Source organism: Monodelphis domestica, chromosome 7 (assembly GCF_027887165.1).
Source record: "Monodelphis domestica isolate mMonDom1 chromosome 7, mMonDom1.pri, whole genome shotgun sequence".
NCBI classification, from domain to species: domain Eukaryota; kingdom Metazoa; phylum Chordata; class Mammalia; order Didelphimorphia; family Didelphidae; genus Monodelphis; species Monodelphis domestica.
This window is the reverse complement of record NC_077233.1, coordinates 15,097,017-15,124,896: the sequence shown is the minus strand read 5'-3', so window position 1 is coordinate 15,124,896 and position 27,880 is coordinate 15,097,017. Positions and strand designations below refer to the sequence as shown.

At 44.2% G+C, this 27,880-nt stretch overlaps 1 protein-coding gene across 2 annotated transcripts; it reads left to right on the top strand.

Moving 5' to 3' along the window:
• Positions 1–21: 21 nt before the first annotated feature.
• Positions 22–25,651, top strand: RP9 (RP9 pre-mRNA splicing factor). 2 transcript variants are annotated; one of them, XM_007500710.3, is made up of 6 exons: positions 22–270; positions 12,414–12,444; positions 14,080–14,209; positions 14,682–14,773; positions 17,857–17,918; positions 20,415–25,651. In XM_007500710.3, exons 1-6 carry the CDS (start codon positions 92–94, stop codon positions 20,614–20,616), a joined length of 696 nt encoding a protein of 231 aa, XP_007500772.1. In that variant the 5' UTR covers positions 22–91; the 3' UTR covers positions 20,617–25,651. The 2 variants fall into 2 exon arrangements, with proteins under 2 accessions (XP_007500772.1, XP_056660243.1); XM_056804265.1 differs by lacking the exon at positions 22–270 and adding an exon at positions 1,795–3,270.
• Positions 25,652–27,880: the final 2,229 nt, after the last annotated feature.

Here is a 27,880-nt window from a genome sequence, read left to right as displayed (position 1 = left end):
CCTCCCTCCCCTCCCCCTATTTCTCTTCCTCCTCCTCCTCCTCCCCTAGCGGCCGCGGCGGCGGCGGGGAGCCGCGGGCCTGGGCCCGGCCATGCCTCCGCCCCCCGGGCCAGGCCGCGCGGGCCCCGATGCTGCTGCAGGCCCGGAGCGCCGGGGCGGCCCCAAGCGGGCCCGGGAGGCCGCCGAGCTAGAGCAGCAGCGGCGCCAGGAGCAGAAGCGGCGGCGGCGGGACGCGCAACAGCGGCAGCAGCTGCAGCACCTCGAGTCCTTGTGAGTGAGGCCGGGCCGGGGAGTCCCGGGGGCCCACGGCCTCCGCGGCTTGTACTGACCCACGCAGCGAGTCCCCGAGCTGGGGAGCGGGGCCAGAGCCTCGGGCTCTCCCGCCAAGCCTCCTCCGTAAAACGGGGCCGACCTGGTCCCTTCAACCGGAGGTAGGAGGAGGTGGCTCGCTCGTGGCTCGGCCACGTGACCTGGCCCCGTTACACCGCGGGAAACTGAGGCTGGGCCGATGACACCCGTGAGACACTGTGGGCAGAAATGAGGCTTTGCGATGTGCATGAGAGGAAGGAGTCGACGGGGACACCGAGGCTGCAGGCAGTAGGCCTGGCCTTGGGTGGGCTACCCGGGCCCAGAGGGCGTCAGCAGGGCTGGGGCAGTGGGGAACCCTGGCTCCGGAAGGAGGCCGGGGAGGAGAGGGCCAACTGGCCCTGCAGGGAGCTTTCTGCCTCGAAGAGTAGGAGGAATCCATTGGGGCCCAGGCCAGCTGGAACCCGGGGGTCGCTGCAAGCCGGTGCTGTGGTCCAGGCCGCCTAGAAGTGTCAGAGGACAGGGAGGGACACCCAGGAAGGCGCTTCGAAGGAAAGTGGCCAGGCCACGGATGCAGAACCCCCGGAAAGGCTAAGAGTGGGGCCTGTGGAGGCTGAGAGGGCCACTCCCGATGCACACTGGGAGTTTGAGGTCAAAGGTCAGGGGAGGAGCTCGAGGGCCCTTGCGGGGCTTGGGATGGAGAACTAGAGAAGGAGGGATGGGGAATGGCCATGGACCTCTGGTCTGGACGCTGCAGTGCTGTAAGAAAGGGGGAAGGGCCGGCTGCAGGAAAAACCTTGAAGGCTTGTCTTTGCACTGATGAAAAGATAAGGGAGCAGAACCCGGAGGAGCAATATTGTAGAGCCCCGTTGTGGGGTTTTCTTTTCAGATAAGGCTCTGGACATTTGTTTGGGCCCGCCACAAACATAATGTATCTACTTTGTAATTGCTGGTGTTTCTCTTCTCTTAGGGGGTGGGGGGAGGGGAAGAAGAGAATTCAGAACTGAAAAGAATGAAGAGCTACAACAAAAACTTGTGGGCCTGGTCTGCCTTTTTTCCCCCCTAAAGGCAATGGGGGTGAAGTGACTTGTCCAGAGTCACACAGCTAAGAAGTATCTGAGGTTAGATTTGAACCCAGGACCTCCTGTCTCCACTTGACTTTCCATCCACTGAGGCACCCAGCCCCCTACCCCTCCTTATTTCTTGATAGGGAGCCAGGCCACAGTGTGGGCAATGGCCCCAAAAGAGGATGGAGATGGGGGGGGAGGGTTAGAGGTGTCAATGTGAAATCTAGAGGTCCCCAGTTTATTTAGTAAGGAAGTAGAAACCCCAGATTCTGACCTTGTCACAGGAGTTTTCCCTGAGGTAAGGTCCCACTTGGTCAGACAATAGACATCCACTTCAGGTGGGAGATAAGCCCCATCCTAAGTCAAGTGACTCTTTGGCCCTACTGTCTGGTGAAGTGGGACCTTCTCTCGGGGAAAACTCCTGTGACAAGGTCAGAATCTGGGGTTTCTACTTCCTTACTAAATAAACTGGGGACCTCTGGATTTCACATTGACAGGAAATCAAGGAGTTGAGGGAGACCCTCATCTTAGTGATGTGCCTGAGTAGAGACAGTGAGGAAACAATAGAACTTGGAGAACTTCCATACCATTTGGGGAATCGAGAACAGGGAACCATGATGGATTAACATTACCATAGCTACAAGGAAATGAGAGGTCCAGCCTACCCTGACAGGATGCACACAGGCTTGGGAAAGAAACCTAGCCAGAAGCTGGGGTATTGGGGAATGGCCTACTTACAATAGATACTAAAAGGACGGTCCCTGTCCAGGTCTTGGTCTTCTTGAGAAGCATCTCTGACACTTAAAGGGTACTTAGCATTTGCTTAGCTCTGCTAGCCCCACCTAAACTGGGATCATCCAGCACTTTAAGGTCTATTGAACTAGTCTGAAACTAGTGAGTCCGAGACCTCCCTTCAAGGCAAACTCATGGGATGGGCAAAGTTGGGGTCTCCAGATTTCAAGTTGACGGTGCCATCCTCCCATCCTCACCGTCTCTCAGTCTCCATATTGAATCTGTTGCCAAGACTTCATGATTTCACCTTTCCACCTTCTCTGGAATGTGCCCACTTCTCTCCTCTGATGCTTCCACCATCCTGGAACAGGCAGGCCCTTCATCTCTTCACAACTGGACTGAAGAGCCTGCTGGTAGGTCTTTCTGCCTCAAGTCTTTCCCCTCTCCAGCCCATTCTCCATTCAGCAACCAAAGTGATTTTCCTAAAGTGCAGGTCTGGCCATGTTCATCCCGATTCAGGAAACTCCAGGGACTCCCTATTCATGTCCAGGAATAAATGTAAAATGTTCTTTGTAGCCTAGCCCCATCCCCCTTTCCAGTCTTCCTACACCCCAAACTTTTCTCCCCATTCCTCAATCTAGTGACTCTGGACGCCTCGATGGTCCTTGTACAAGATACTCTCTTCTGACTCACAGCATTTTCTCTGATTGCTCCCCAGGCTTACAAAGCTATTTTTCCTCATTTCCACCTCCTGGCTTCCTTGAAGGACCAGCTGACATCCCTCCTTCCATGGAAAGCATTTCCCTCTCCCTCTTAATTCTAATGACTTTGCTCTACTGACGGTTTCCTATTTATTCTGGATACAGCTCGTTTGTACAGTTGTTTATGTGCTGTGGCTCCCATTAGACTGTGAGCTCGTCACCACCCTGCCAGGGCTCTCAAGTCCCCATCTCCATGTGGAGTTGTGACAGTACATCAAGCAGACAAGATGGCCAAAAAAGGGGACTGTAGATGAGGAGGATGAGCTGGGAGAGAGAACTGTGTGCCGTGGAAGGAGTGAAAGGCAGGAGGTAGAGAGAAGGATGAACGGGAAAATACGATTGGATAAGAGAATTTCTGTTTATGAACTTGGAAGTGGAATCCCGTGGAGGATGGCAAGGTCCAGGTGTGTTTTGCTCTCTGGAGCCCAGGTAGAAGGCGAGAGCAGGCCTGGGAATGGCAGGAAATTAGAGGGGGGCTCATCTCTAAGTGGCAGTGGAGAGCAAGGACTATGGTGGCTCCAGATGGGCCCCTTCCTGCTTTTCCAGTGTGCACCTCCTTCCTCGACCTCCCCATTTGTACTCTGCATTCTAGCCATCAGGCCCTGAGGGTTTTTTCCCCACCCAGAATGCTCTGCCCCGCTTCTCTGGCTCTTTCTGTTGCCTGTGCTTCGAGCTGAAATCCCTTCCCTCCTCTCTTGGGCCTCTCAACATCTTGGGTTTCTTTCAAGACCCAGCCCAAGGCTACCAGCTTTACTGGAAGCCATTCCTAAGTGTCTGCCCCCTTTTTGGAGCTTCTTTCCAAAAGGCAGGGAGGCTGCAGCTTATTAATCAATGTTGATGAGCATTTGTGGAACCTTGACTCCCTTCAGAGTTCTGAGAGTCACCCTTTAAGGCCTGTCTATACCTTCTTCATACTCCTTGGCAAAGTAGGCAAGAAAGACTGGGATGTTTAGGCTCAGATGTGCCAGTGATGTTCTTTTCTATGGTAGCCTGAGTGTCGTTTCTTTTGAGAATAGGCTATTTGGCTCTCATTTTTGACTTCCTGTGAATGTGGATAATTCTCTACAATTCGAAGTGCCTTTTCCTCTGTAGCTGAAAGCCTCCCTCTTGGTTGCTTGTAATGTTATTATGGATACTGGCGATGTGACATTTAATTGTTGTTGTTACAGCAATTTATAGACTTGATGAATCCATTTCATGTATTTTCAGGCGTTTGGAGCAGTTTTCTTATATTATTTTCTGCATTATGCCATCAAGTCTCTTATTCCATGTATTCTTCTGGGACCTGTGATCCTTGCGATAGCTCTGTGTAGCCTGTCTTCAAGGTCAGATACTTTGGCTTCAATAGGACTCGTGTCCTTTTAATATGGTTACCTTTTACTTCTCTTTTGCCAGATTTTTCTCCTCTTAAAGTATGTGGTCCAAATCTATTCTCTGAGCTGCTTTTTTGGAGTAACTCTCCATCATTTGTACAATTTTTCTTGCTTTTTTGTATTATTTTATTCTGCAGAGAGGTTTTTTGTTTGTTTTTTTTAGCCTCAATTCATTCCTAATTCTTTTAAGAGTGTATTTTTCTTTTAAACCATTTGGGAGTTTCTTGATGTTCCATAATCTCTGAGGAGTCTGTGGGATTCCCTTTCACTGAATAGTATTGATTAATTTTCCTTTCTATTTTAATGCTTGCTCAAAGTACTTTCATTTCTCTTTGAGGTTTTATTCTTCCTTGTTTTTCTGATTTTCTGTGCCTGCTTGTGAAAAAAGGTTTTCAGTCAGGCATTTTCTCTCCAACTTTTGGACTTTTATCCCTCATCTTGTATTAGTCGACACTTATCTTTGTGGATTTTTCTTACTCTTGACTCAATCTCTTCCACTACTCCTTGGGCATTCACTCCTGGACCGAGTTGCCTGGCTGGCTCAGCTCCTTGTGGTGGGTCACTTGGATTTTGGGTCCCCTTTCCCTGAGGCCCTGTGGTCATTCCCCTCTTGATCTCATCGCAGCCCCTGGTCTCCATGTGGCAGGATGGAATCGGTGTCTGCGCCTGTGGGGTTAGGAGGATTTAGGGCGAAACCCTGCTGGGTGTGCTGGCAAGTCCACTTGGGCTCACTGTGGCAGGTCTGTGGAAATGGATTTGAGCTGCTGCTGCTGCTTTTCTTTTTTAAGCTCTTACCTTCCCTCTTAGAATGGATATTAAATATTGATTCCAAAGCGGAAGAAAGGGAAGGGCTACACAGTGGGGGTTAAGTGACTTGCCCACGGTCACACAGCTGAGAAGTGACTGAAGCCAATTTTGAACCCAGGACCTCCTGTTTCTAGGCCTGGCTTTATCCAAGAGCCACCCAGCTGTCACAATTTGAGCTTCTTTCCTTTGTGGCACCATCCAAAATTATTCTAAATTCAGCACATAATTTTTCTTTTTCTTTTTTTAATTTTTGAGGTTCCAGGGTTTGAGAAATTGGCAGACTATACTATTTGGGATCACATAACCCATGGCAGGGAGATGGCATGTGATGCCTCCTCTGTCTTTGTAGCCTATGGATCTGGGAGGAAGCGCTTGCCCAGAAGGAGAACACAAGAGCCTCTAGCAGGCTCAGTGGAGTCCAAAAGTTCCCCAAATTTGCTGCGGGTTTCTATGTAAGAATTAGGCATGTTCATATAGTTTTGGTCATTGTTCCGTTGTGTCCAACTGTGCAGGACTCTTTGAGGTTTTATTGGCAGAGAGACGGCAGTGTATCTCATCACGGTGCCACCTAGCTCTAGAAAGAGAAGCGATTATTTCCAAGGAAGAACGTTCGCTTTTCCCTACGTGTTTCCTTTCTTCTGCTGTGCTGAAGGAGTGAAATATTCCGTCTGGAGCCCTTATTCCATTCACAGAGTGGAAGGAGAAAGCAGCTCTCTGAAGCCCTGAAAGCAGCTGTGATGTCAGGATGGGAAATTCTTCTAGGTCTGAGTATCTTCTCGATGATTCTCCACTGGCATCCTTGATTCTCTCTGGTCTATTAAGGAAATGGGATAAAAGATTTGCCTCTGCCGATAAAAGAAGCATAACCAGGAAGATAATTGTACGCTTTTGTCAGTTGTCCCTGTCAGCGTGGAATCTAGAAGTCCGCAAACTGGTAGCTTGAGGGATCTGGCGATCCCCGGTTTATTTAGCTTGGAGGTGGAAGCCCCAGCTTTGACCTTGTCCCAGGAGAGCTCCTCCCGGAGGGGAAGCCCCACTTCACCGGTCTCAGGCTAACAATAGACCGAGTTATAGTGCAGTAGGTAGCCTGTCAGTCTCAGAAGCCAAAGGTCCTGAGTTTGATCCTTGAAGGGGGGATGTGATATAATGGAAGACTCTTCTAAGGCAAAAAGAGGCATCTGATGGGATAGCCATCCCTACTCAGAACTAACTCAGGATCTGTTGTTAGCCTGAGACCAGGGAAGTGGGGCTTCCCCTCCGGGAGGAGCTCTCCTGGGACAAGGTCAAAGCTGGGGCTTCCACCTCCAAGCTCAATAAACTGGGGATCGCCAGATCCCTCAAGCTTCAAGTTTGGGGGTGCCTAGATTCCACGTTGACATCCCCATCCAGAAACCAATCGTGCCAAAGGCAAATACACCTTTATGGTAACTTTTGGGGTATTTAATAATTACAGATTGGAAAACGGAGCATCTTTTTTCATCATGACACAAACGGGTGCTTTTAAAATGAGGAGCAGAAATGTCGAACACCTTTCTTTGTTGAAAACCATGAAACCGCTCCAGACGCCAGGGCTTGCTTCCCTAATGCCACCAGCGCGGACACTTGCAAGGCCAATACTCGTCGCCCAGGAATGGCTTTCGTACCGTCATTATACTTCTTCCCATTGTACTTTGAGCCACCTGCAAAGCCCAGGGAGGGAGGCTTTTAAGCTGGAGGGGAGCTTGGACGTGGAAGTGACTTGTCGAGGAGGAGAATCCGGATTTGAATGAAAGCCCCCCGACTCCAATTCTGCACCTTTATTCATGGACTCGTGCGTGATGACGTCCGGAACAGTGAATCTCTTATTTATCCAGACTGAACTGCATGACCTCTCTTAAGTTCTGATGTCTTATGAGAGAGCTTAAAAATCCATTCCTGAATGCCTTTAGGGTTGTGGCCTACAGCAAGTATCTGGGTCAGAGCATTTGTGGATAACAGGCCACTTTACAGAGGGGGAGACTGAGGTGTAGGGAGGGCCTCTGCTGCCCGTCTTCGCGTTGCACCTCCACTCCCGTGTGTACCTGCTCTACCCAGGAGCCCGCTGCAGCGACCTCCCTCTACTGTCCGGAAGCTGCCACTCAGCTGCCTTTGCCTTTGTCTTTGCAGAGCTCGGCGCGTACCTGGCTCACCCAGTGGCGCTTAATAAATGCTGTGGGGTGCCTTGCCTGGGCTGCCGGGCTTATCCAAATGGCAGGAAGATCGAGTGGTTTCTGGACAGACCTGCCGGCCTCGTGCAGCTTTTCTAAGGGCTCGATAGTCGACATTGATGCCTTTCCCAGACGGCACACGGGACATTTCTTGTTCCAGAGGCCGCCCCCTGCAGGGTCATGACCTCTTGGAAGCCCGCCCGCCGCCCCTCCCATCCATCACCTCCTCCTCGGCTGCTTTATTGGGTTCTTCCTTCCCTGCCTCCGGCCAGTCCTTTGTCCAGGGCTGCGTCTCTTCTCTCTTCCCAGGCTCTCCCTCGTCGGCCCTGAGCGCTCGCCTGTCTGTCTCAACGCTCCCTTCTTGACGGTGCCGTGGATTTCTTTTCTTCAACCCTTCCCTTCTGTCCTAGGATGAAGGCTTCCAAGGCACAAGAGCCGTCAGGGCTAGGCCATGGGGGTTCAGTGACTCGCCCAGGGTCGCCCAGCTGGGAAGCGTCGGAGGCCCCCTTGAACCCAGGACCTCCCGGCTAACCCCTCGGCCACCCGGCTGCCCTTGGCACAGGCCTGGCCCGGTTTCGGGGCTTCCTCGATCCTTGCTGACCGCCTGACTTCTGCTTTGATGTGGGTTCCGGCCTTGGCTCGTCCCATTTGCCTGTCCACAGACCGTGGCAGATCCGTAGCACGTCACCCCCTTCTCCTGAAGAAGGTCCTCGTCGGGCCCAGGGAGGAGGCTTCCCGGCGGGTCTCGCTGGACCCCGCCTTCACGTGGAAGAGGGCCGAGCGGCCGGCGGGCTGCTGGCCCTTCTTGCCCGCCTTTCCAAGGGAAGGGTTGACTGGGTGATCCCGGGGCCCTGAGGGGGCGCTCTCCGGGCTTGTCTGTAGCAGCAAAGTGCGCACCACGGCCGTCGCCGCCTTCTGCCGCTCGCCGTGGTCGGGGCCGTCCGCAGCGCCCGCAGCCCGAGAAGCGCACCCTTGAGCCAGACGCCGGCCGTCTTGGGCGCTGCTCTCTTCCGGCCTGGGCGGACAGTGCCGTGACCCTCTTCAGTGGCGAGGCGGCTCCAGGAAGCGTGCGTCCCCGGCTCTGGCGGGGCAGAGGAAGCTCTCCCGCGTGGACGTCCTTCCTCCGTGGGGACCCCCTTCCGTTTCACGGCTCTTCATTTCTGACGACTGCCTGCAAGTGTCTCCACGCACATCCCCCACGTGAACAGGCTTCTCCCGTGTCTAGTCTGGAGCCCTCGTTAATGAGAAAAGCCATTGAAAGTGGGTGTCGGGGAAGCAGCCCCGACTTGAGCCTCCCGCGGACGTCCAGGAAAGGTCTTTGACGGGCCCCAAAGGGAGCTCGATGTCTTCCACCCGGCGCTCCCCGTTGCTGTCCAGTCGCCCAGGCAGACATCGTCGGGGCCACCCTCAGCGATTCAGGCTCCCGCGCTCCCTGCCTGTCCCCTGAACCCTGGATCCGCGCAAGGCTCTCCCTCTGCTCTCAGAGATCCTGAAGCCGGAAGGGACGATGGAAGCAAAGTCGTGTTATGGTCTCCTGAGGACATTTTTTGTCTTTGTGTGTCAGAAGGCTGGTGCGGGGACTGGACTCAGGAAGACTTGAGTTCAAATTCAACCTCAGACACCTACTCTCTGTATGACCCTTGGCAAGGCACTTAACCTCTTTGCCTCCGTTTCCCAAACTGTAAAATGGGATGAAAATAGGAAAATAAGACTCCAGTCTGTGAGGACAGCTCAAGCAAGGCTGGGGAGACTTGGGCCTCGGGGAGGTTCATGGAGGGGCCAGTTTGGGCAGCAGGCTACCCGCCTTTAGTGTAGCCGTCTCTTCCCATGCTCATTCTAGGAAGCTATATTGGAAAATGACTTTTTCACTGGTAGTCTTCACTCTGGAAAGTCCCAGGTTCTTTTGCTCTTCCTCTGCCTCTGTCTCCTACCCCCAAAAGGAAAAGTGGACCAATGGCCAGAACCCAGAGGGCTCAGCAAACGGCCGCTCCGTCGGGTCCTGGGTTTGAATCCTGCCCCAGAAATGTTGAATCTTCGTGACCTTGAGCGATGTAGTCGTCATGGCATTCGAATACTATAGTAGATCACTGAATTGAAGCAGCTCCAAGGGTCCACCTCAGACCCATCAGATTGGCAAACCTGAACAAACATACTGCAGGGGAAGAACCTGGATGCACTCTTGTTGGCACGAGGACCCGGTCCAGGCATTCAGAAAAGCAGTTTGGAATTAGACCCCCAAGTTATGACTAAGCTGCGCCCGGGGACGCCGCTAGGCCTGTCCCCCAGAGGACGGAGCACAAGAAGAGGGTCAGCCGCTCTTTTCCTGTTGTCCAAGAACTCGAAACCACGTTGGAAAGACTCCAGAGCTCGGGTCGGCCAACTGCTATTGCAGGAGCTCCCTGATGAAACGGGCTGAGACTGGACACGTCCGCTCGACTGTGCCCAGTTAGGACAGGGATTGTGCTTTTTTCTCTCTGGGGGTAGTAGAAGGCGGGTTAGATGAACCAGCAGCGACTGAGTGTTTGTTGTTGGCACGAGGCACCTCTGTTGAATCTTAATGCAATCGAGTGGTGGGAAACACTAAGACTGGGAGTCTTGTTTGTTCATTTTCTTCAGAAAATTTTGTGATCTTATGAACTTGCCCTCGCTGGACTTCAGTAATTTCCTCTCTAAAACGGCAATAAGCCCCATCCAATTTACCTTGAAAAGTAGTTTTGAGAGTCAGACAATTATTAATGCCGTTAGGACCTTTATGACATAAGACAATTAAAAATGCAGAACCAGAGGAATAGCGTGTCCAATCACTATGACCTTATAAGAGGAAAAAATAGATGAGAAGGAATAGATTCATTGGAAAGCATGCAGAATTTCACAGCAGAGGACCTGAGTTCAACTCCTACCTCTGACATGATCTGATATTGGGCAAATCTCTTCCTGTTTTGGGGCCTCAGTTTCCTCATCTGTAAAATGAAGAGGTTGGACTGTGTACCTAATCTGAGGGCCCTTCCAGCTCTATGATTATACTTTAGAGCTATTCTTAGTACTAAAAACTCCAAGATCCATCCCCTAGGACTCTCCCTTCTGAGTTAACAATAAAAATTGAGCTATTCAGCTAACGTCTCTATACAGATGAAAGTAATGGACCAGGCACAAGTTATTTCTTTCGTTTTCTCCAGGATTTCTTTCTCTGAAAAGGGCTGGTTATTATCCTTTCATTTATCAATTGTCAAATGACTGTTATTGTTATAAATTTCATTCTTTCCTATATAGCTTAGAAATAAGACCTTTATCAAAAAAATTAGCTGCAAAGATTTCCCCCCAGCTCTTTGCTTCTCTTCTAATTTTAGCTACTCTAATTTTGTTTATGCAAAATCTTTAAAACTTTATGTAATCAAAATTGTCGGTTTTAGGGGGCAGCTGGGTAGCTCAGTGGATAGAGAGCCAGGCCTAGAGATGGGAGGTCCTAGGTTCAAATGTGGCCTCAGACACTTCCCAGCTGGGTGACCCTGGGCAAGTCACTTGACCCCCATGGCCTAGCCCTTCCCACTCTTCTGCCTTGGAGCCAATACACAGTATTGACTCCAAGATGGAAGGTAAAGGTTAAAAAAAAAATTTGTCGGTTTTGTCATCTGTGATCTTTTCTATCCCAACAAAGGCTGGTGAAGAGGCCTTTAAAAAGAAAATCACTTTTCTGTTTCCATCTTTATGCCTTCATCTTTTTTAATGTTATGGAGTATTGAGAAGATGCGCCTTGTCTAGACCACATTCTTCCTTGGCCAGACAGAGCCCTACCACTCTGCCCCATGGCATCAAGTAACAGTGCTCCTAAGAAAAGTCATTTGGTTGATGTGTCGCAGTGCAAATGCCGTCCAGCAGGCCTGCCCTCTCTCCTGGGCGGCTTGTGGCCGTCCTGACATCGGGGAAATAGCGGTGGAGCCCCCAGATGGAGGGCCAGCTCCCGCTCGCTCTTCTAGATGCCGCCGTCGCTTCTTGGGCAACGTCCTCTTCCTTGTTGGCCTTATTGTTCCTTCGTGGGGCCGCTTCACACTGGTGCGCCTCTCCGTTGCTCACGTTCACTTCCTCCAAGATCGCCGTGTTTTACCTGACTCCCAAACCGTACGTCACTGCTAGAACATTGGCTTTAAGATGGGCCTTTGTGGAAAGTTTTTGCATAAACACAATCAGTGTAGCTAAAATTAGAAGAGAAGCGAGCAGCAGCAGGATCTTTGCAGCCAGTTTCTCTGATATGGTCTCATTTCTAAGGTACAGAGGAAACAATTAAGTTTGTAAGAACAACAGCTATTCCTAATTGATAAACAGTAGAAGGACAGGATCAGGCAGTTTTCAAAGGAAGAAATCCACATTTTCAATAGCCATATGGGAAAGTGCTCCAAGGGGGGAAGCCAGGTGGCTCATTGGATTGAGAACCAAGCCTAGAGATGGGAGGTCCTGGGTTCAAATGTGACTTCCCAGAACCACTTTTTCCCGAAACAACCCTCTAGTGCTATCACATCTCCCTCACAGCCTGACAAGAAGAGCTACTCTTAGAATAATAATAGCTAATGTATACAGTGCTTTAAAATTTTGCAGAATATTTTGTCTTATTATATCAATCACAATAAACTTGTTTGGGTACTCATTATCTATCACCTTCCTTAGTCTTAGAATCAATACTGTGCATTGGTTCTAAGGAAGAAGAGTGGTCAGGGCTAGACAATGGGGGTTAAGTGACTTGCCCAGGGTCACCCAGCTGGGAAGTATCTGAGGCCAGATTTGAACCCAGGACCTCCCATCTCTAGGCCTAGCTCTCTATTCACTGAGACACTTTGCTGCCCCTATTTTCATTATTTTTCTAATGAGAAAATAGTTCAGAAAGGCTAAAACTTGCACAGAATCATTCTACTGATAAGTGTCTTCATTCCCGTTTGCTTCGTAGTTGTACTCCACAGCCTCAGAGGTCCCTTCCTGCTCTCGGGCTATGATCCTGTCTAGGATTGTCTAACCTTCCAGGGAATGACTACAAAGAGAACTGCATTATCTGATTTTAATAATTTTTAAAATTTGGATCTGATCACTGATTTTGTAGGCCTTGTTTTTTTTTACTAGAAGTAATTAAAATTAGACTGTCATTTGCCATAGTAATGTGATTGACGGACTCTTTCTTCCCCCTCCTCCCCCCAGTTATGAAAAACCTCCTCCTGGACTTATTAAGGTGAGTATAGTTAATTATTTTGCTTTTTATAATCTGATCATTTGAAAAAAGTTGCATTTTAAAGAAACTTTTATAAAATCATTATATGACAGCTTGAAATGTCTTTCTTTAAAAAAAAGAAAGAAAGAAAACCCTTACCTTCTGTCTTAGAATTGGTACTGAGTATCAGTTTCCAGGCAGTTGTAAGGGCTAGGCAATTGGAGTTAAGTGACTTGCCCAAGGTCAGACGGCTAGAAGTGTCTGAGGCTAGATTTGAACTCAGAACCTCCAATTTCTAAGCCTGGTTCTATATCGACTGAACTGCTTAGCTGCCCCCCCCCTTTCCCCCCCCTTCTTTAAAGCATAATGTTCTTTGGTAACATTGCTTTTCTGCTGCTGTTTGTTTGTTTTTTGTTGTTGTTGTTGTTGTTTTTAATCGTATTTTGTCTATGTGTCCAGAGAAGTGGGATGAACACTTTGGCAGTTTGGTGATGCATAAAATAAAATATGTAAAACTTTAAAGGAAATCAATTAAAGATTTGATTTTTTTTCTTTCCAAGCTCATGAACTCTGAAATCGAGCCCCAGATCTCATGAGCATCCAAGAATGCTGAGTTAGAGCATTCCCAATTAGGAGATGTGTCCTTGTGGAAATGTAATCCGTGATCATTGTTCTCGTCAAGGGCCACCTTAAGTTCCACCTCCATCTGATGGTGCCCTTCTCGTTACTAATTGTTGCTGCATGTTTTAGTCCTTTTACTATAGAGACTTGCTAGCTAGGTTTTAGCGCCCTAAGAATTAGAAGGCACGCAGGAAATGTTCTTTCCCAATGAACGAATTCTTTCTACAATGTCTCCCAAAAATCGCCACGAAAGGCTTTCTTTAAAAAGGATGGGAAGATCCTACTCTTGAAAAAGCTTGTTTCATGGTTGTGTAGTTCTGATCATTAGAAAATTCAGTTAATTTCAAGAAACCTGTATTAATCACTGACCACAAGTAAGATTTTATGCTAAATTCTGGAGATTCCGTGGCAAAAATGAAATCATCCCTTGCTTTAAGAAACTTCCATTCCACCGAAGTGATAAAATCCCATGTACACAGATAAGCAAATAAAATACAAATTGTATATGCAGTAACTAAAACAAAGTACTTGCTTCAAAAAGGACAGAGCATTACCACCTGGGAAAGGAACATGATAGAACTGGGGGTGTGATCTGAAGGAAGCAAATCAAACATAGTAGATTACTGGCAACATAGAGAAGCAACAATGGAAAATCTGGAAAGAAAGGGGCCTAAAAGGGCAATGATAGGAAATTAAACTGGACGAGGGGTGACCAAATTGTAGTTTATCCTCAACGCCTCAAGGTAATCGGGAACCACTGAAGATTTTTGAATAGAGGCGTGACGACTAAACCTGTGTTTGAGGAGTATCAATTGGCAGCTGTATGGAGGACCAGGGCTCAAAGATCAGGGAGGAGGCTCTTGCACTATTCCTGCGGAAGGATGAGCTGGGCCAGAACTGGTGGTAGCATCTGTGGGAGTGGAGAGGAGGACCCCCAGTCAGCCTGCAGGGATGTGGGGAGGGGGCTACCTAAACCACTTGAAGAGAAGACTCGTACTTTGGACTTCTTGTTTACAGATTTCCCCCTTTGTTTAGGAAGATGAGACTAAGCCAGAAGACTGTATCCCAGATGTACCAGGCAATGAACACGCCAGAGAATTTCTGGCTCATGCTCCAACTAAAGGACTCTGGATGCCCCTGGGGAAAGAAGTCAAGGTTATGCAATGTAAGTGATCTCTAGCTTTCTCATCTTTCAAGATCCACAGGTTCCCTGTTTATTCATCTGTTTCCTACAGGTCATTTAGAGGCGTCTGACTGCCACCTTCTACACTAGGATTTTTGTACTTGTTCAGAAAGAACGGGCAACATTTCGGGAAGGGGTGTAAGAAAATGGACAGTGGCGGGATCGCTGTCTTCAAGTATTTGAAGTGCTGCGATGTAGACTCTTAACATTTGGGCCCAAAAGATAGTACTACAAGAAATCTGAAAGATGCGATGAGGCCCACTAAGACTTGTATTAAGGAAAAACTTCCCCAAAATGAGAGCCATCCAAAAGTGGAAGGGAACTTGATGGTGGAACTATTATAAAAGATCCCCTGAGGAAAGCTCATTCTATGTGCTGCATAATTACTTTTCATAAAAACTAACTTGATGCGACTGTGTGAATCTTAAATCTTTGCATTTCTGTTTGCTTTTAGGCTGGCGCTGTAAACGGTATGGACACAGAACAGGTGACAAAGAATGCCCATTCTTTATCAAAGGCAATCAGAAATTAGAACAATTCAGAGTAGTAAGTATAAAATTTTAATATCAGATTTATTTTCCAGATACAAAATTTTGTTGGACATCTGCCTGAAAGTTGTCCGATAGAAGATTAACTTCCTCTTGGAACTATATTTGGTTAAGATTAGTACGAATATCCCAGCTTATATCCTATAAAATGTTTCCCCAAAAACAATTAAGCAAGGTCCTCTAATAGGGTGATTATAACATGTCCCTTTTCTCTTTGGTGATTAACTGATTGTTAAAAGAAAGATACAACTTTAACTTTCCCCATATTTGACCTGAGTTTTTTAACGTCGTCTTTTAGCCAATGTATGTGTTGTTCTTTTGAGCCTTTTTGATTTTTATTTTCTCTTAGTTTATGTCTTTTTATGCTTCTCTTAGTTCTTTATATTCATCATTCTTCATAGTTCAATAATTTTTCATTACGTTCTTATGACCTATTTTGTTCAATGCAGGCCAATATTTTGTTGCCTGCTTTGTTTGCTTTACTAATTTTGCCAGTACAGGTATTTGTGTACATCTAGGTCAGTTTTCACTGTCATTGATTTTCATAAGGTATAAACCTCATGGCAGGTCAGAGAATATAATAGCTTAGTATAAATCTTCTTACACAATCCAGATTGTTTTACAGAATGGACAGACAGATCCTCAGTTCCACCTGCAATGAATTAGTGAGCCCGTCTTCGTGTCATAGACTACCACTGCATTTCCCCATCTATTAGCAATTTGATGGGTATGAGGTAATACCTCAGAATTTCTTTAGTTTTCATTCTCTAATTATTACAGATCTTTAGTGTCTTTTTCAGGTAGTTGTTGCCTAAGTTTTTACTGATGTTTATTCCTATCCTTGCCTTTTGACCAGTTCAGATGAGAATGATGATGTTCAACGGTCAGCCACCCCCCCTATGCCTTCCTCCTCATTCTGATAGACTGCTTTGATTTGTTCAGCCAGATTATGCAAAGTAATTTCTCCTCCCTTTCTCCCCCCCACCCCGCCCCCCCCAGTATGTTCCTCTTCCCCCTTTTTCCCTTCTTCTTTTAAGATCATCACATTTTAACAGAATCTCTCCTAGGCCTTCTGTCTAATTAGATTCCCTCTATTACCTCTAATGATGACAAACTACTGAGGGAACACATGGATCATCCCCCCATATTAGAATGTTCACTTTCTCCTTATTCATATTTAGCCCCTTATTTACATGTTGATGGTTATGTTTCTCTTTAGTGTTTCTATGCAGTTCAGGTCTTTTCACCAGGAATGCTTATGATTATATACTAAGTTTTGCTTTGTAAGTTAATATCTTTTGTCTTTTGAGATTTTATATTCTGTACTCTGCTCCTTTACAGCAGTGGCAACTAAATCATGCATGAGCCTGCCTCTGTTTCCTAAGTATATAAATTCTTTCTTTCTCACTACTTACACACTCTTTTTTTCTTTGACTTGGAAGCTCTGAATTTTGACTTATCTTCCTGAGAGTTTTCATTTTGAGAGGTTTTTTTATAGGTGACTCTTGGGGTCTTTCTATTTCTCCTTTGCCCTCTGGTTCTAAGAGATCTACACAGTTTGGGGATTTTTTGGAAACAATCTAGACTTCTTTTTTCATCATGACTTTCATGCAGTCCAATTAATTAATAATTTTTTTCTCCTTGATCTGTTTTCCAGGTTGGTTTTGTGGTTTTTGATTTTTGTTGGTTTTTTTTTTTTTGCTATGAAATGACTTATATTTTTTCGCTAATTTTTCAGTCTTTTGATTTTGTTTAAATATTTCTTGTTGTTTCATGGAATCATTGGCTTTTATTTGGTCCATTCTAATTTTCAGAGTTTAATGGGACAAGGTTTTGAACCTCTTGTGCCAAGTTGCTAATTTTTCCTCATGTCTTCATTTATTTCCCACTTTTCCCCTCTAGTGTTGTATTTAGAAAAAAACATTTTAAACTTTTTTAAAAAGTTAAAATTTTGATTTATCTCATCCAAGAATTCTAAATAAATTTGTGCCCATGCTGTTTTTCTTTTTTGCTTTGCTGGTGGATGTTTTAGAGTCATTCTCTTCTTTTGGGTTTGTGTGTTGAGTATCCTTGTCAACAATAACTTTTTATGGTGGGACTCTTCTTTGTTCATTCTTCCAGCCTGTGGTGGACTTGATGTTAGGTCCAGGCTCTGCCCAGTTTTGTAGGGAATGTCTTAGCTAGATCTATTGCTGCTTTGGGGAGTTATTAAGTCTTGTGTTACATTCCAGGATCTCAGTGATAGGTATAACTCAACATGCCATCTGAATTTTTTTTAAGTAGATTTTATTGGTATCCTTTGTTTAAATATTTCCTAAATTCCACCCCTAACCCCGCTGCCCCTGTATCTTTCTCCTGTCCTTCATTGATAATGAGTGAATTGCTTGAGATCTCTTCTAAATCTTATAAAGAGGGGACAGCTGGGTGGCTCAGTGGATTGAGAGTCAGGCCTAGAGATGGGAGGTTCCTGTGTTCCAGTATGACCTCAGACACTTCCCAGCTGTGTGACCCTGGGCAAGTCACTTAACCCCTGTTGCCTAGCCCTGAGCACTCTTCTGACTAGGAACCAAAATAGAAGGTGAGGATTTTTTTTTTAATCCTATAAAGATTACTGATTTCATATCCATTGAATCAGCCAGAATTCTTGTCTGAGTGAAGAATAAATGGCTCAGATTCTCCAAAGCTGAACTTCTTCCATGAGAGAAACAGTCCCCTCTTTGGCTTCATTCTCATTTATCTATATTTAATTTCTTAACTAGCAGCTTTCAGCTCAGAGTCTCATGTGTCTTCTACTTGCTTCTAAAAAGATCTATCGAGAAGTAGAAGCCCACAGTGGTAGGTCCTTTAAAGCTGATGCCAAGCTTCTTCCAGGGTGATGAGCATTTCAGTCCCAAGAACTCTTAAGTCTCAGGCCTAGAAGGACTGTAACCAGGACCAGCAAACCTGCAGGTCCTTCAAGAACTGAAGAAAAGGACTGGGGGGCCGCACGCACACAGGCTTAGTAAGTACACAGGGGAGTGCCCAGAAACGATTTATTTTTTATGGCCAAACCTAAGAGCTCCTTCTTCTGTCTTCTTAAAGGCACACGAAGATCCCATGTATGACATCATAAGAGAGAATAAGCGGCATGAAAAGGATGTGAGGTAAGGCTCTCCAGAATGAAGTGACATTTGCATTTCCACGCCTGATCAGAATTGCAAAGGACACAAAGAACATGAAGCCCTAAATCTCCAGCCCGCACTGATTGCTGCTGGCCTGTGCTTCCTTCAGAACTTCCTTCTCCTCTCTTGGGTACTTAGACAAGAATGTCACACTGCCGCTTCCTTTTTTGTCATCGCTCTCGCTGGTCCCCTCTCCAGAGAAAGAAAAAAAAACCTCTTGTATCAACACAGACAGACAAGCCAAAGGAATTCCCAAGTGATCGTGTCCTAAGGGGCCTGGCTGGCCCCAAGCTGTCAGGAGGTGCGCACACGCTTCATCATCCTAGAGATGGTCTGGAGATGTGGTTAGTCATTTCAGAATTGTATTCATGATTTTCCTTTGCTTGTATAAGTTGTTCTCTTGGTTCTCTTTACTTGCTTAGCTCTGGCAATTCATACGACCAATAGGAAGTTAAGTCTACTAGGAATAAGGAAGTTAAGGCTGTCGGTGAAGGAGAGGTTCAGTCATTCTGGAGAGCAGTGTGGAACGAGGCCTAAAAGACCTAAAATGGTGCATAGTCTTTGACCCAGCAATAGCATGAACTAGGCCTGGACCCCAAAGAGATCGAAGAGAAACCATAGATACAAAAATATTGATAGCAGCTCTTTTTGTAGTGACAAAGAATTGGAAATGGGGAGATGCTCATCCACTGGGGAATGGGTGAACAAGGTTGTGGCACAAGATTGTGACGAAATGCTAGTCTGCTGTAAGAAATGACAAGCAGAGGGGGCAGCTCCAGGGGCTAGAGCTCCAGAACCTGGCTTCTGATGTGACCTCAGACACTTCCTAGCTGTGTGACCTGGCAAGGCACTTCACTCCCAACTGCCTAGGCCTTGCCTCTCTTTTATCTTAGAATTGATTTTTAAAAAGGAAGGAAGGAAGGAAGGAAGGAAGATAGACGGATGGGTGGACGGACAGATGGATGGGTAGATAGAGGGATGGATGGATGGGTAGAGAGATGGATGGATAGATAGACGGATGGACAGACAGACATGACAAGCAAGATGGTTTCAGAAAAATCTGGGAAGGTTTATATATGAATTGATGCAAAGTAAAGTGAGCAGAGAACCAAGAAAACATATACAGTAACAACAATATTGAAAAGATGAACCATGAAAGATTTTCAGACTCTGATCAATAAAGTTCAATGATCCCAAGGACTCAATGGTGAAAAATACTATCCACCTCCAGAGAGAGAACTGAGAAGTTTGAGTGAAGATTGAGAGATAATTTTTTCACTTTATTTTTCTTGCTTTTTGCAACATGTGGACATCACATATATAAACGATATCACTTTACAGTGGTTAAGGAAGGGCAGGAGGGAGAGAATTTAGAACTTAATTTTTTTTTAATTTATGTTTGAAATAGTTTTACATGTAATTGGAAAATATTTAATGAAATAAATCTAGATATAGAAAGTGGGAGGAAGAAAAGATGATAATAAGAAGAAAATGTTTAAGTACCCTTTTGTGTCAGTTCTGAGGAATTGAGTTTGCAGAAAACCGATTTGGTCAGTTTTTCTTTTTCTAGTAGTTTGATGGTAAGTCTTGCTGAGGAATATGTGGATTCTGCCACTAGAGACTATGAAGTTCTAGGAAATCTGCACTATATAAATAATAAAACAATATCTAGTGTGTGTATGTATATATAAAGTGCTATTTGTTCTTTAAAATATTAGCTCATTTGATCCTCAGAAGAACACTGGAGGGATGCTATACATTATTCAAGTGAGGAAACAGATGGGAGAGACAAGTCAGATGACCTGTCCAAGGTCATAGAACTAGAGAGTGTCTGAAGCTGAATTTACACTCATGTCTAATGGACCAGTGGTCTATCCACCTCAGTCACTTCGCTGTCTCTTAAATGAAAAGAATTAGATGAGATTTAAAATCATGTTTACTTTTGTAATTATTTCTTTGTAAAGAGGTCTAGGATTTAAGTTTTACTCCCAAATAAAAGCATTTCCTTTTAAATAAAAAATAAACAAATTTTCAAAAAATCATACTACCTAAATTTTAAAAAATCATTTCTTTCATCACAATAAGACTCCCATCACATCCATGAGCCCCAGTTTGTTAAGCCAACAGTCTGTCTAAAGCACTTCTTTAGACCTTAGTTCTTTTCTATTTTTCTCCCCTTTTATCTGTCCTTCAAGATCAAGAAATTTATTCTGCTTATGACTACATTTGCTTCCTTCTTAAATCACCCTATTCCCTTCCTTTCTTCATTTGTTTCCCTGTTGGGTTTGATATACTTCTGCACCAGACTCTTCTCACTTTCTTCAAGTTTCTGTTTTTATGGGTTATTATCATGCTAAGTTTTTTAGTAAAACAAATAAAGGATATGGAATCAAGATCTGTGATTTCAGAGTACTCTGAAGTAGCATGAGTTGCATCTTCTAAAAAGACAGCTTTTTAACCCAAGTTTTATGTGTTTAGGATACAGCAGTTAAAGAAGCTACTAGAAGATTCTACCTCAGATGAAGATGGCACTAGTTCCAGCTCCTCAGAATGTAAAGAGAAGCATAAGAGAAAGAAGAAGAAAGAGAAACATAAGAAAAGGAAAAAGGAGAAGAAAAAGAGAAAGAAAAAGAAAAAAAAGCACAAATCTAAATCAAATGAGAGTTCAGACTCTGACTAAAAAGTCATTTCCTTTGAATCCATCTTGTCACTCCAGAATCATAGCTGAATGTCAGAGGTAAAGAAGTAGCCACAAAAGGGCCTCAGTTGACAGAGAAAAAGGAACCAAAAAACTTGCATAGTTAGCATCACCCCATGGCATTTTGCCCTCACTGCCAACAGTGATGAATTCACTGTGATATTGAGTTTCTTATATGCCACACTGCTGGATTCTCCTCCTCCTCCTCCCCCCTGTGTACTGTAGTTTGTGATTAGTTTTGAAAAAAAAAATCAAGCATAAGATACGAAAATATTCTAGGTGTTTCCAAGAGAGATTCCCCTAGAAGATCAGAGGGTTAATGGAGTAGTAGGATGACTTGAGAAGTTGATCTTCAGCAGTTACAAGTGCATTCTATTGAGTGATGAATAATAAAACTCCATTATTTCTCACTTAAAAGTGAATATCCTTGCTGTATACTTGCAAGGTCTAATGGTGGAAGAATGGAAAAGGAGGTAGCTATATGAAATACCTTATCTTCATTGTAATCATTTTGTTGTAGAATCTGGCACTCCACAAAGTAACTGATCTACTAAGATTTTTAGGGAAAAATTTTTTTTTTGTCAGCAGAAAATCCTTCCTTTCCTTCCCAATACAATCTACTCCCCAATTCAGAACAACAAAAGAAAACCCAATAAAGATGTGAACTCAAACAAAAAAGATTACCTCCTTGATAATGTCTAAAAGGAAAAACACAAGCACACACCCCATTCTTCATTAAGTTGAAGAGAGTTTCTAAGTTTGTCTTTTTTTTTAACCCTTCCCTTCTGTCTTAGAATCAATTCTTAAGTGTCAGTTCTGTGGCAGAAGAGTGGTAAGGAGCAGGCAATGGGGGTTAAGTGACTTGCCCAGGGTATCACATCGAGGAAGTGTCTTGAAACCAGACTTGAATCCAGGACCTCCTGTCTCTGGGCCTGACTCAATTCACTGAGCCACCTTGCTGCCCCACACCTCCCAAGTCTTTCACAATTGTTTTTCTTTACCACATTTTTATCATTGTGTAAACTGTTCCTGTTCTATTCACTTCACATCTTCCCTTGTTTCTCTGAAACCATTCCTTCACCATTTCTTACACACAATAGTATTCCATCTCATTCTCCTATACCATAACTTATTCAGTTGTTCCCCAATTGATAGGCACCTCCTCATAGTCCCATTCTTTATCACCTCAAAAAATCCTTATAAAAATATTTGCATTTCCTTAGAGTTGGATTGGCACAGAACGAAATTCCCTTAATATACTTTCCTCCTAGTTCTTCTTGCCCATTTCCCCATTAAAGAAACTTTCTGTTCCCAACTCTGCAGCATGTTTTTTTCTCTGCCTTTCAACCAGCTCTGAGAATGAGGTTCACATCAGCTCTCTTCCCACCCCTTCCCTTCTCCTTGTGCAGCCAGATTATGTGAGATAATTCCCCCCAACCTTTGTTTCCCTTTCCTCCAGGTATGTTCCTCTTCTTCCTCTTTCCACTCTTCTTTTAAGAGCACATTCAACAGAATCCCTCCCTCTCTTACTTCTACCTGAGAGGAAACACAAAGATCCACTCCTTATATTATGATATGCATAGATTATCCTTTAGCTAAATCCTTCTAACTGTTGTTCATATTTACATACTTCTGTTTCTCTTAATTCTGTGTTTGTTTCAACATTTCTTTGCAGCATTTCTTTGCAGCATTTCTGCATTTCTTTGCAGCTCAGGTCTTCATGCATGCTTAGAAATCCTCTATTTCCCTGCCAATCCATTTTCCCCCTTTCAGGGTAAGTTAATGTCCTTTGCCTTCTGAGATACTTACTCTCTTCCGTGCTCGCCCCTTTCTAGTGATGGCAGCTAAATCATGGGTGTTCCTGTGTGTCCTTAGTAACTGAATGCAGTTTTGTTTCTTTGACTGGGAAGCTCTGGATCTTGACTGTCATTTTCCTGAGGTTTTCATTTTGGAGTTTTTTCATAGGAAGTGACTGGTGAATTCTTTCTCTTTCTCCATTGCCCTCTCGTTCTCAGTGATCCTATGCAGTTTTCTTTTGCTCCTCAACCTTTCCAAATTGCAGCCAATCTTCTTTATTCTCTGTGTCTAATCACTGCAGTTATTATTTCGTTCAATTACATTGTTTTGGTTCTGGCATGAGAATAATTAGTGAAGCCTTCTCACTCTGTCCAGCTTGGGATTTCCCAAGTGTGATCATTTTTCTCCTTTCCACCCCAAGTTCTCTGGCAACCTCAAATTAGTCTCTCAATTTATTGGCAAGCCTTTCCCCTCTTCTTATCTTCATTCCATTCTATTTTCCAAGTGAGTGGCCAGGGAGACAGGTTATTTCCTGGGGGTTTGGGCCCCAGGTCTTTGCTTCCTATAGCTGCAGGTGCAGTGGTCCAAGTGCTGGGCTTGGAATCAGGAGAGATTTCAGTTCAAGTCTGCCTTCAGACACTGTTAAGCTGTAAGACCCCGGGTCACCCTCTCTGTTTCCTCTACTGTAAGATGGGGATAATAGTTGCACTTACTTCCCAGGGTTGTGAGGAGCCAATGAGATAAAGGCACTTAGCAATGCTTGTCCCTTTTCCTCTATCAATGAGGAAGCTCCCCGAGGCCCCATTCCCTCCAGGAGGGCCTTAAACCTCTTCAAAGCTGATCTGGTCATAGAAATGACTTCATTCAAGCCAGTAACTAAGTTCATTCCTACATGGTGGGTCTTTTTTAAATGTTTCATTGATGCATTTTGCAGTCTTTAGAATGACAGTCTGCAGTACGGTCTGTTCTTTTTCTTTCAAAACCCTAACCTTATTTTTAGGCAGAAGAGTGGTAAGGGCTGGACAGTTGGGGAGAAGTGAGTTGGCTGGGATCACAGAGCCAGGAAGTATCTGAGGCCAAATTTCAACTCAGATCCTCCCAGCTCCAGGCCTGATGTTTTATTCTCTCTGCTGCCTTGCTGCCCCAGGCCAGCTAATTTGGATTTTTTTCTCTAAACACATTAATCATAACTTATCTCCACTGAATTGTAACTGCCACTTGTCTGTTCATCTCCTTGGGACTGCTGGTTTTGAGGTGTCCTTTATGTATAACATTAATGATGTAGCCAGAGTTGCACATTTTTAATATCTTTTCCCAAGAATCTTTTCAGGAGGTTTCTGAAAGTCTAAATAAGCATACTTTTTTCCTACAGAAGCCCAACTGCCTTGCCTCTTAATACTTTGCTTAAGTATTCAGTCATCAGCTTGCCTGGTATGTACACATGATTCATTTTTCCCTATCTACTCTTGAACAATTAGACAGAAATCAGTTTATAATATTAATGTGTTCTAGCCATTTGTACTAGAGATCTAAGTTATTTTTGGCCAAAAGTCTCACATTTTCACACTTGGAATTCCTTTAAAAACTCTGGGTAGATATCCCATCGTCTTGGCACTTTAACTAAAATTAAACAATTCAGTTAAGAATCAGTAAACATTTCTGAGGTTTTGCAAGGTCAGGCTATAAAGGACTTCGAATACTGAACAGAGAATTTTGTAAAGGCATCAGGGACCCACTGGAGTTTATCAGGGTAGAATGGCATGATCGGCCGCTCTAGACTCCAGCTACCTTCTTACCACCTGGTAAGCCATTACTCACTCCACTCACCCCCCCCCCCCTTTCCTATTCTTGAGATTGATGGTCAAATACATGTGCCGTTGTTTCCAAAAAGGCCGTGTCAGTCAACTACCCTACTGTAGACTCAACATCACGGGGACTTCTCAAACAAAAATGCCTTTGCTTGCTTGACACTCTTTATATTGGTCGTGTGCTCCCATCACAAGACAAGCTCAAGGCCAGAATGGTCCCATTTTTTGTATCTGTATCCCTGGCATGAAGCAAGCACTTAGCAAATTATTCATTCATATAGTGAGAGCCTGAGCTGGGGTGGTTTATTCTACATGCAAGTAGAGAGAAGGAATCAATACAAGGAATATTGCCAAGACAAAATGGATAGATCTTGCCTACTGATGGGTTTTGGGGTCTAAAAGAAAAGCAAGAATAAAAAATGCCCAGAGTTACAATTCTGAGCCACCAGTTCTATCACTGAAAATAAGATGGCAAAGAAGAAAGGCATTTTGGTAGAAATGAATACAAAAAGCATTTATTAATTACTTACTATGTACTAAGTCCTTCGTCTCAAGGAGCACATACTTTACTGTTGTCAGGGACAACAACACATAGAGGAGGGTTCAGGTACAAGGCAGACAAAAGCAGGCTCTTCCCACCCCCAGACTACACAGGTCATGTGACAATGGCCAGGGAGGCCTGAAGGACCAATGATGGCTCCTGTATTATTCCTTGGATAGGAATATGGCAGCAACGAAGGTGGAAAAAATGGGCATCCTGTGGCATCTGATACTACCAAGCAGGGGAAATAAACTAAGAAAAAATTACATTAAACTAGAAACTTATGGCTGAAATTTAACTAAAATGAATACAAATCATGGAGATGTTTGAATTCATGAAATTCTCTTTATGAAAACATGGGACATGCAGTCCAAGGCCCAGAGCTATTCAGTGACTTCTCTGAGGTAGCCAACCTGAAACTAGAGTATAGAATTCCTGACACCTGTCTCAGTATTCTTTCTGGTACTCCACAACATCTACTTTTGGATTTATAGTTTCAATTAGTCCAAGAGATTTTTGTGCCAAAGCTGTGATTCTATTGATCACGACAAATTAAAATAAGACCAGCCCTTTTTATCAATACCATTTTTCCTTAGTTTCTTCCTCATTTCTAATGTTTATGGCATAGTGAACAGAATACTAGAATGTCCGGAAGACTTGGATTCAAATCCTTATTCATTTCAACACTTACCAGCTGTATTTAACCACAGATAAATCTCACTTAAATGTTGAGGTTTCCTTATCTGTAAAATAAACAACATAATATTTGGTTTTGGCTAAGACGCCAATGAGATGAATATAAAGGTCTTTGCAAACCTTAAAGAGCCATATGAATCAAGTATCATACTAAATTCCCTTCCTTATTCCTCTATTGAATGTGTTGCTTTTAGTTTGTGTCTTTCATCCAAATGAGAGAGAGAGAGAGTGTGTGTATGTGTGTGTGTCTTTATAACAAAAAGGTAGTAAGACTGGGCTGATCTAGTCATTTAAATAAATAATATTTTTAATGTTAACATTTTGGGTCCCTATCAGCAAGGTTAATCCAACATGAAAGCCTCTGCTTTTTTATGTTCTACATGGTGCTCAGCTGGTTGTTTTAATGAATAGCTGCTTTTTTGCTTATACTGTCAAATGCCATCACTGACACCTAAATTTCATTTCTTAATCATGAATTGAACAAAGAAGACATTCTCTTTAAAAAAAATGCCTGCTGGGCAAAATATTCCGCTGTACAATTACCTGACAAAATCAAATTTATATTCCTGAGTTATAGTGCAGTATTTATACAAATGTTAAACTAGGGCTTAGTTTGAGATTCCCATCCATGTGATCCTCTGGGGAATAACCTTTCATTTTTGTCATCTTGTTGGTGGGGTCGTGATAAGAGGACATGTTTGGAGTCCCAACTTCTAAGTTGAAATTCACTGAATGAATGAATGAAAAAAATTTTTTTAAATTATTTATCAGGTATCAGGTATTGTGCTAAATTTATTCAAAAACAAAAAAGTCTATTTCTTCCAGGAGTGTCCAGGAACTGGTCCATGAAGGAAGGAAAGAATTTTTAAAAGGTTTATGGGAGAAAAATGTATAAAATGTTTATAAAACAAACATACAACATGGAGGGTAGAGGGCATGAAGCCAAGATGGTGGAGGAAGTACACAGACCTACCTGATCTCTACCAAATCACCCTCCAAAAACCTCAAAATGAATTCTGGAACAACAAATCCACAAAAAGATAAGGTGAAATCATTTTTCAGCCCAAAACAACCTAGAAGGTCAGCACAGAAGATTTATTGTACCAGGGTGGTAGTGGAGCGCAAAACCACATGCCAAGGTAGTACCCTCTGGAGCAACAGGCCCCTAGGGGCTGCTGAATAAGCAGCAAAGGCATCTGGAACTTCAGTCACAGATGGTAAGGGGGATAGGGCAGACAACTGCTCAGAATCAGTTAACGGGGCTCCCTTTGCTGACTGGGTGCAAGACTCCTGCTGCACTTCCCATACAAAGATCCAGATCACAGTGCTGGGTTGCCACCTCAAGGTGAGTAGGAACATGATGAGCACACAGCTGTGCTCGTGGCCACAGAGGAGCAGGGGACCCTGGTCACAGTTCTAAGGTGGAAAAAAATGGTTATGCACAGGCCAAAAGAATATTAAACACCTCTCTCCTTGCATCATGTCACCTTGGAAGAACTGAAAGCAGATAGCTAGGTCCCAAGAGCTAGCTCTGAAAGTACCTGCACAAAGAAACTGAAGCTTGGAACAGTGCTCCCTTCAACATAGTTATAGAGTCCAACTTAAAACCACTTTTTAAATTTAGGAAAGAAAAACGTGGAAAATGAGAAAATAAAAAAATTTTTTTTCAACACAGTTATTTTGGCTACAGGGAAGACCAAAACACAAACTCAGAAGATAACAAAGTTAATACTGCTGCATCCAAAGCCTCTAAGAAAAATATGAATTGTTCTGAGTTCAAAAAGAATTAATGGAGAAGCTTGAAAAAGGATTTTAAAGATCAAATAAGAGGTAGAAGAAAAATTGAGAAAAGAAATGAGAGTAATACTAGGGAAATTGTGGGGGGGAAAGAGTCAACACAGTTTGGTAAAGGGGGCATAAAAATACTGAATTAATTAATACTTTAAAAAAGAGAATAGGTGTAAACCTTAAAATTTCTTAGACTTATAAATGTTGGAAATTTCACCATTGGGAAATTTCATACTTGAAAAATTTCCTATTGATAGTGGGAACTCTATTGGAATGTGAACCCCCCTTGGCATGGGAGGTTCCTCCTCCTCCCTTCTTAAGATTACTTTAGGACAGAAACCTTTTGCTGAACAATGGAAAGGGCTTTGACCTATGCTTAAGCATAGAACAGGAGTTTCTTTGAGTCATGATTGATTTTAGAATTGATACAATGGAGATACTTGGAATGACAGAACCAGGTCTTGGAAATTACAATCTCCACCCTACTCAGTCCTAACAGGATTTAGGAAGGGCTGCAGCATAGATCAAAATTTAATCATTCCAATCTCTACCCTACTCAGGGTAACAGGATTTAGGAAGGGCTGTAGCAAAGGATCAAGATTTAATTATTTGAGAA

What these genes read in the sequence shown, in the direction of transcription:
- RP9 (XM_007500710.3), top strand. Translation starts at nt 92, where the DNA reads ATGCCTCCGCCCCCCGGGCCAGGCCGCGCGGGCCCCGATGCTGCTGCA. An exon ending in CTGCAGCACCTCGAGTCCTT is followed by an intron (nt 271 to 12,413) that starts GTGAGTGAGGCC and finishes TCCTCCCCCCAG; the next exon opens with TTATGAAAAACCTCCTCCTG. An exon ending in AGAAGTCAAGGTTATGCAAT is followed by an intron (nt 14,210 to 14,681) that starts GTAAGTGATCTC and finishes GTTTGCTTTTAG; the next exon opens with GCTGGCGCTGTAAACGGTAT.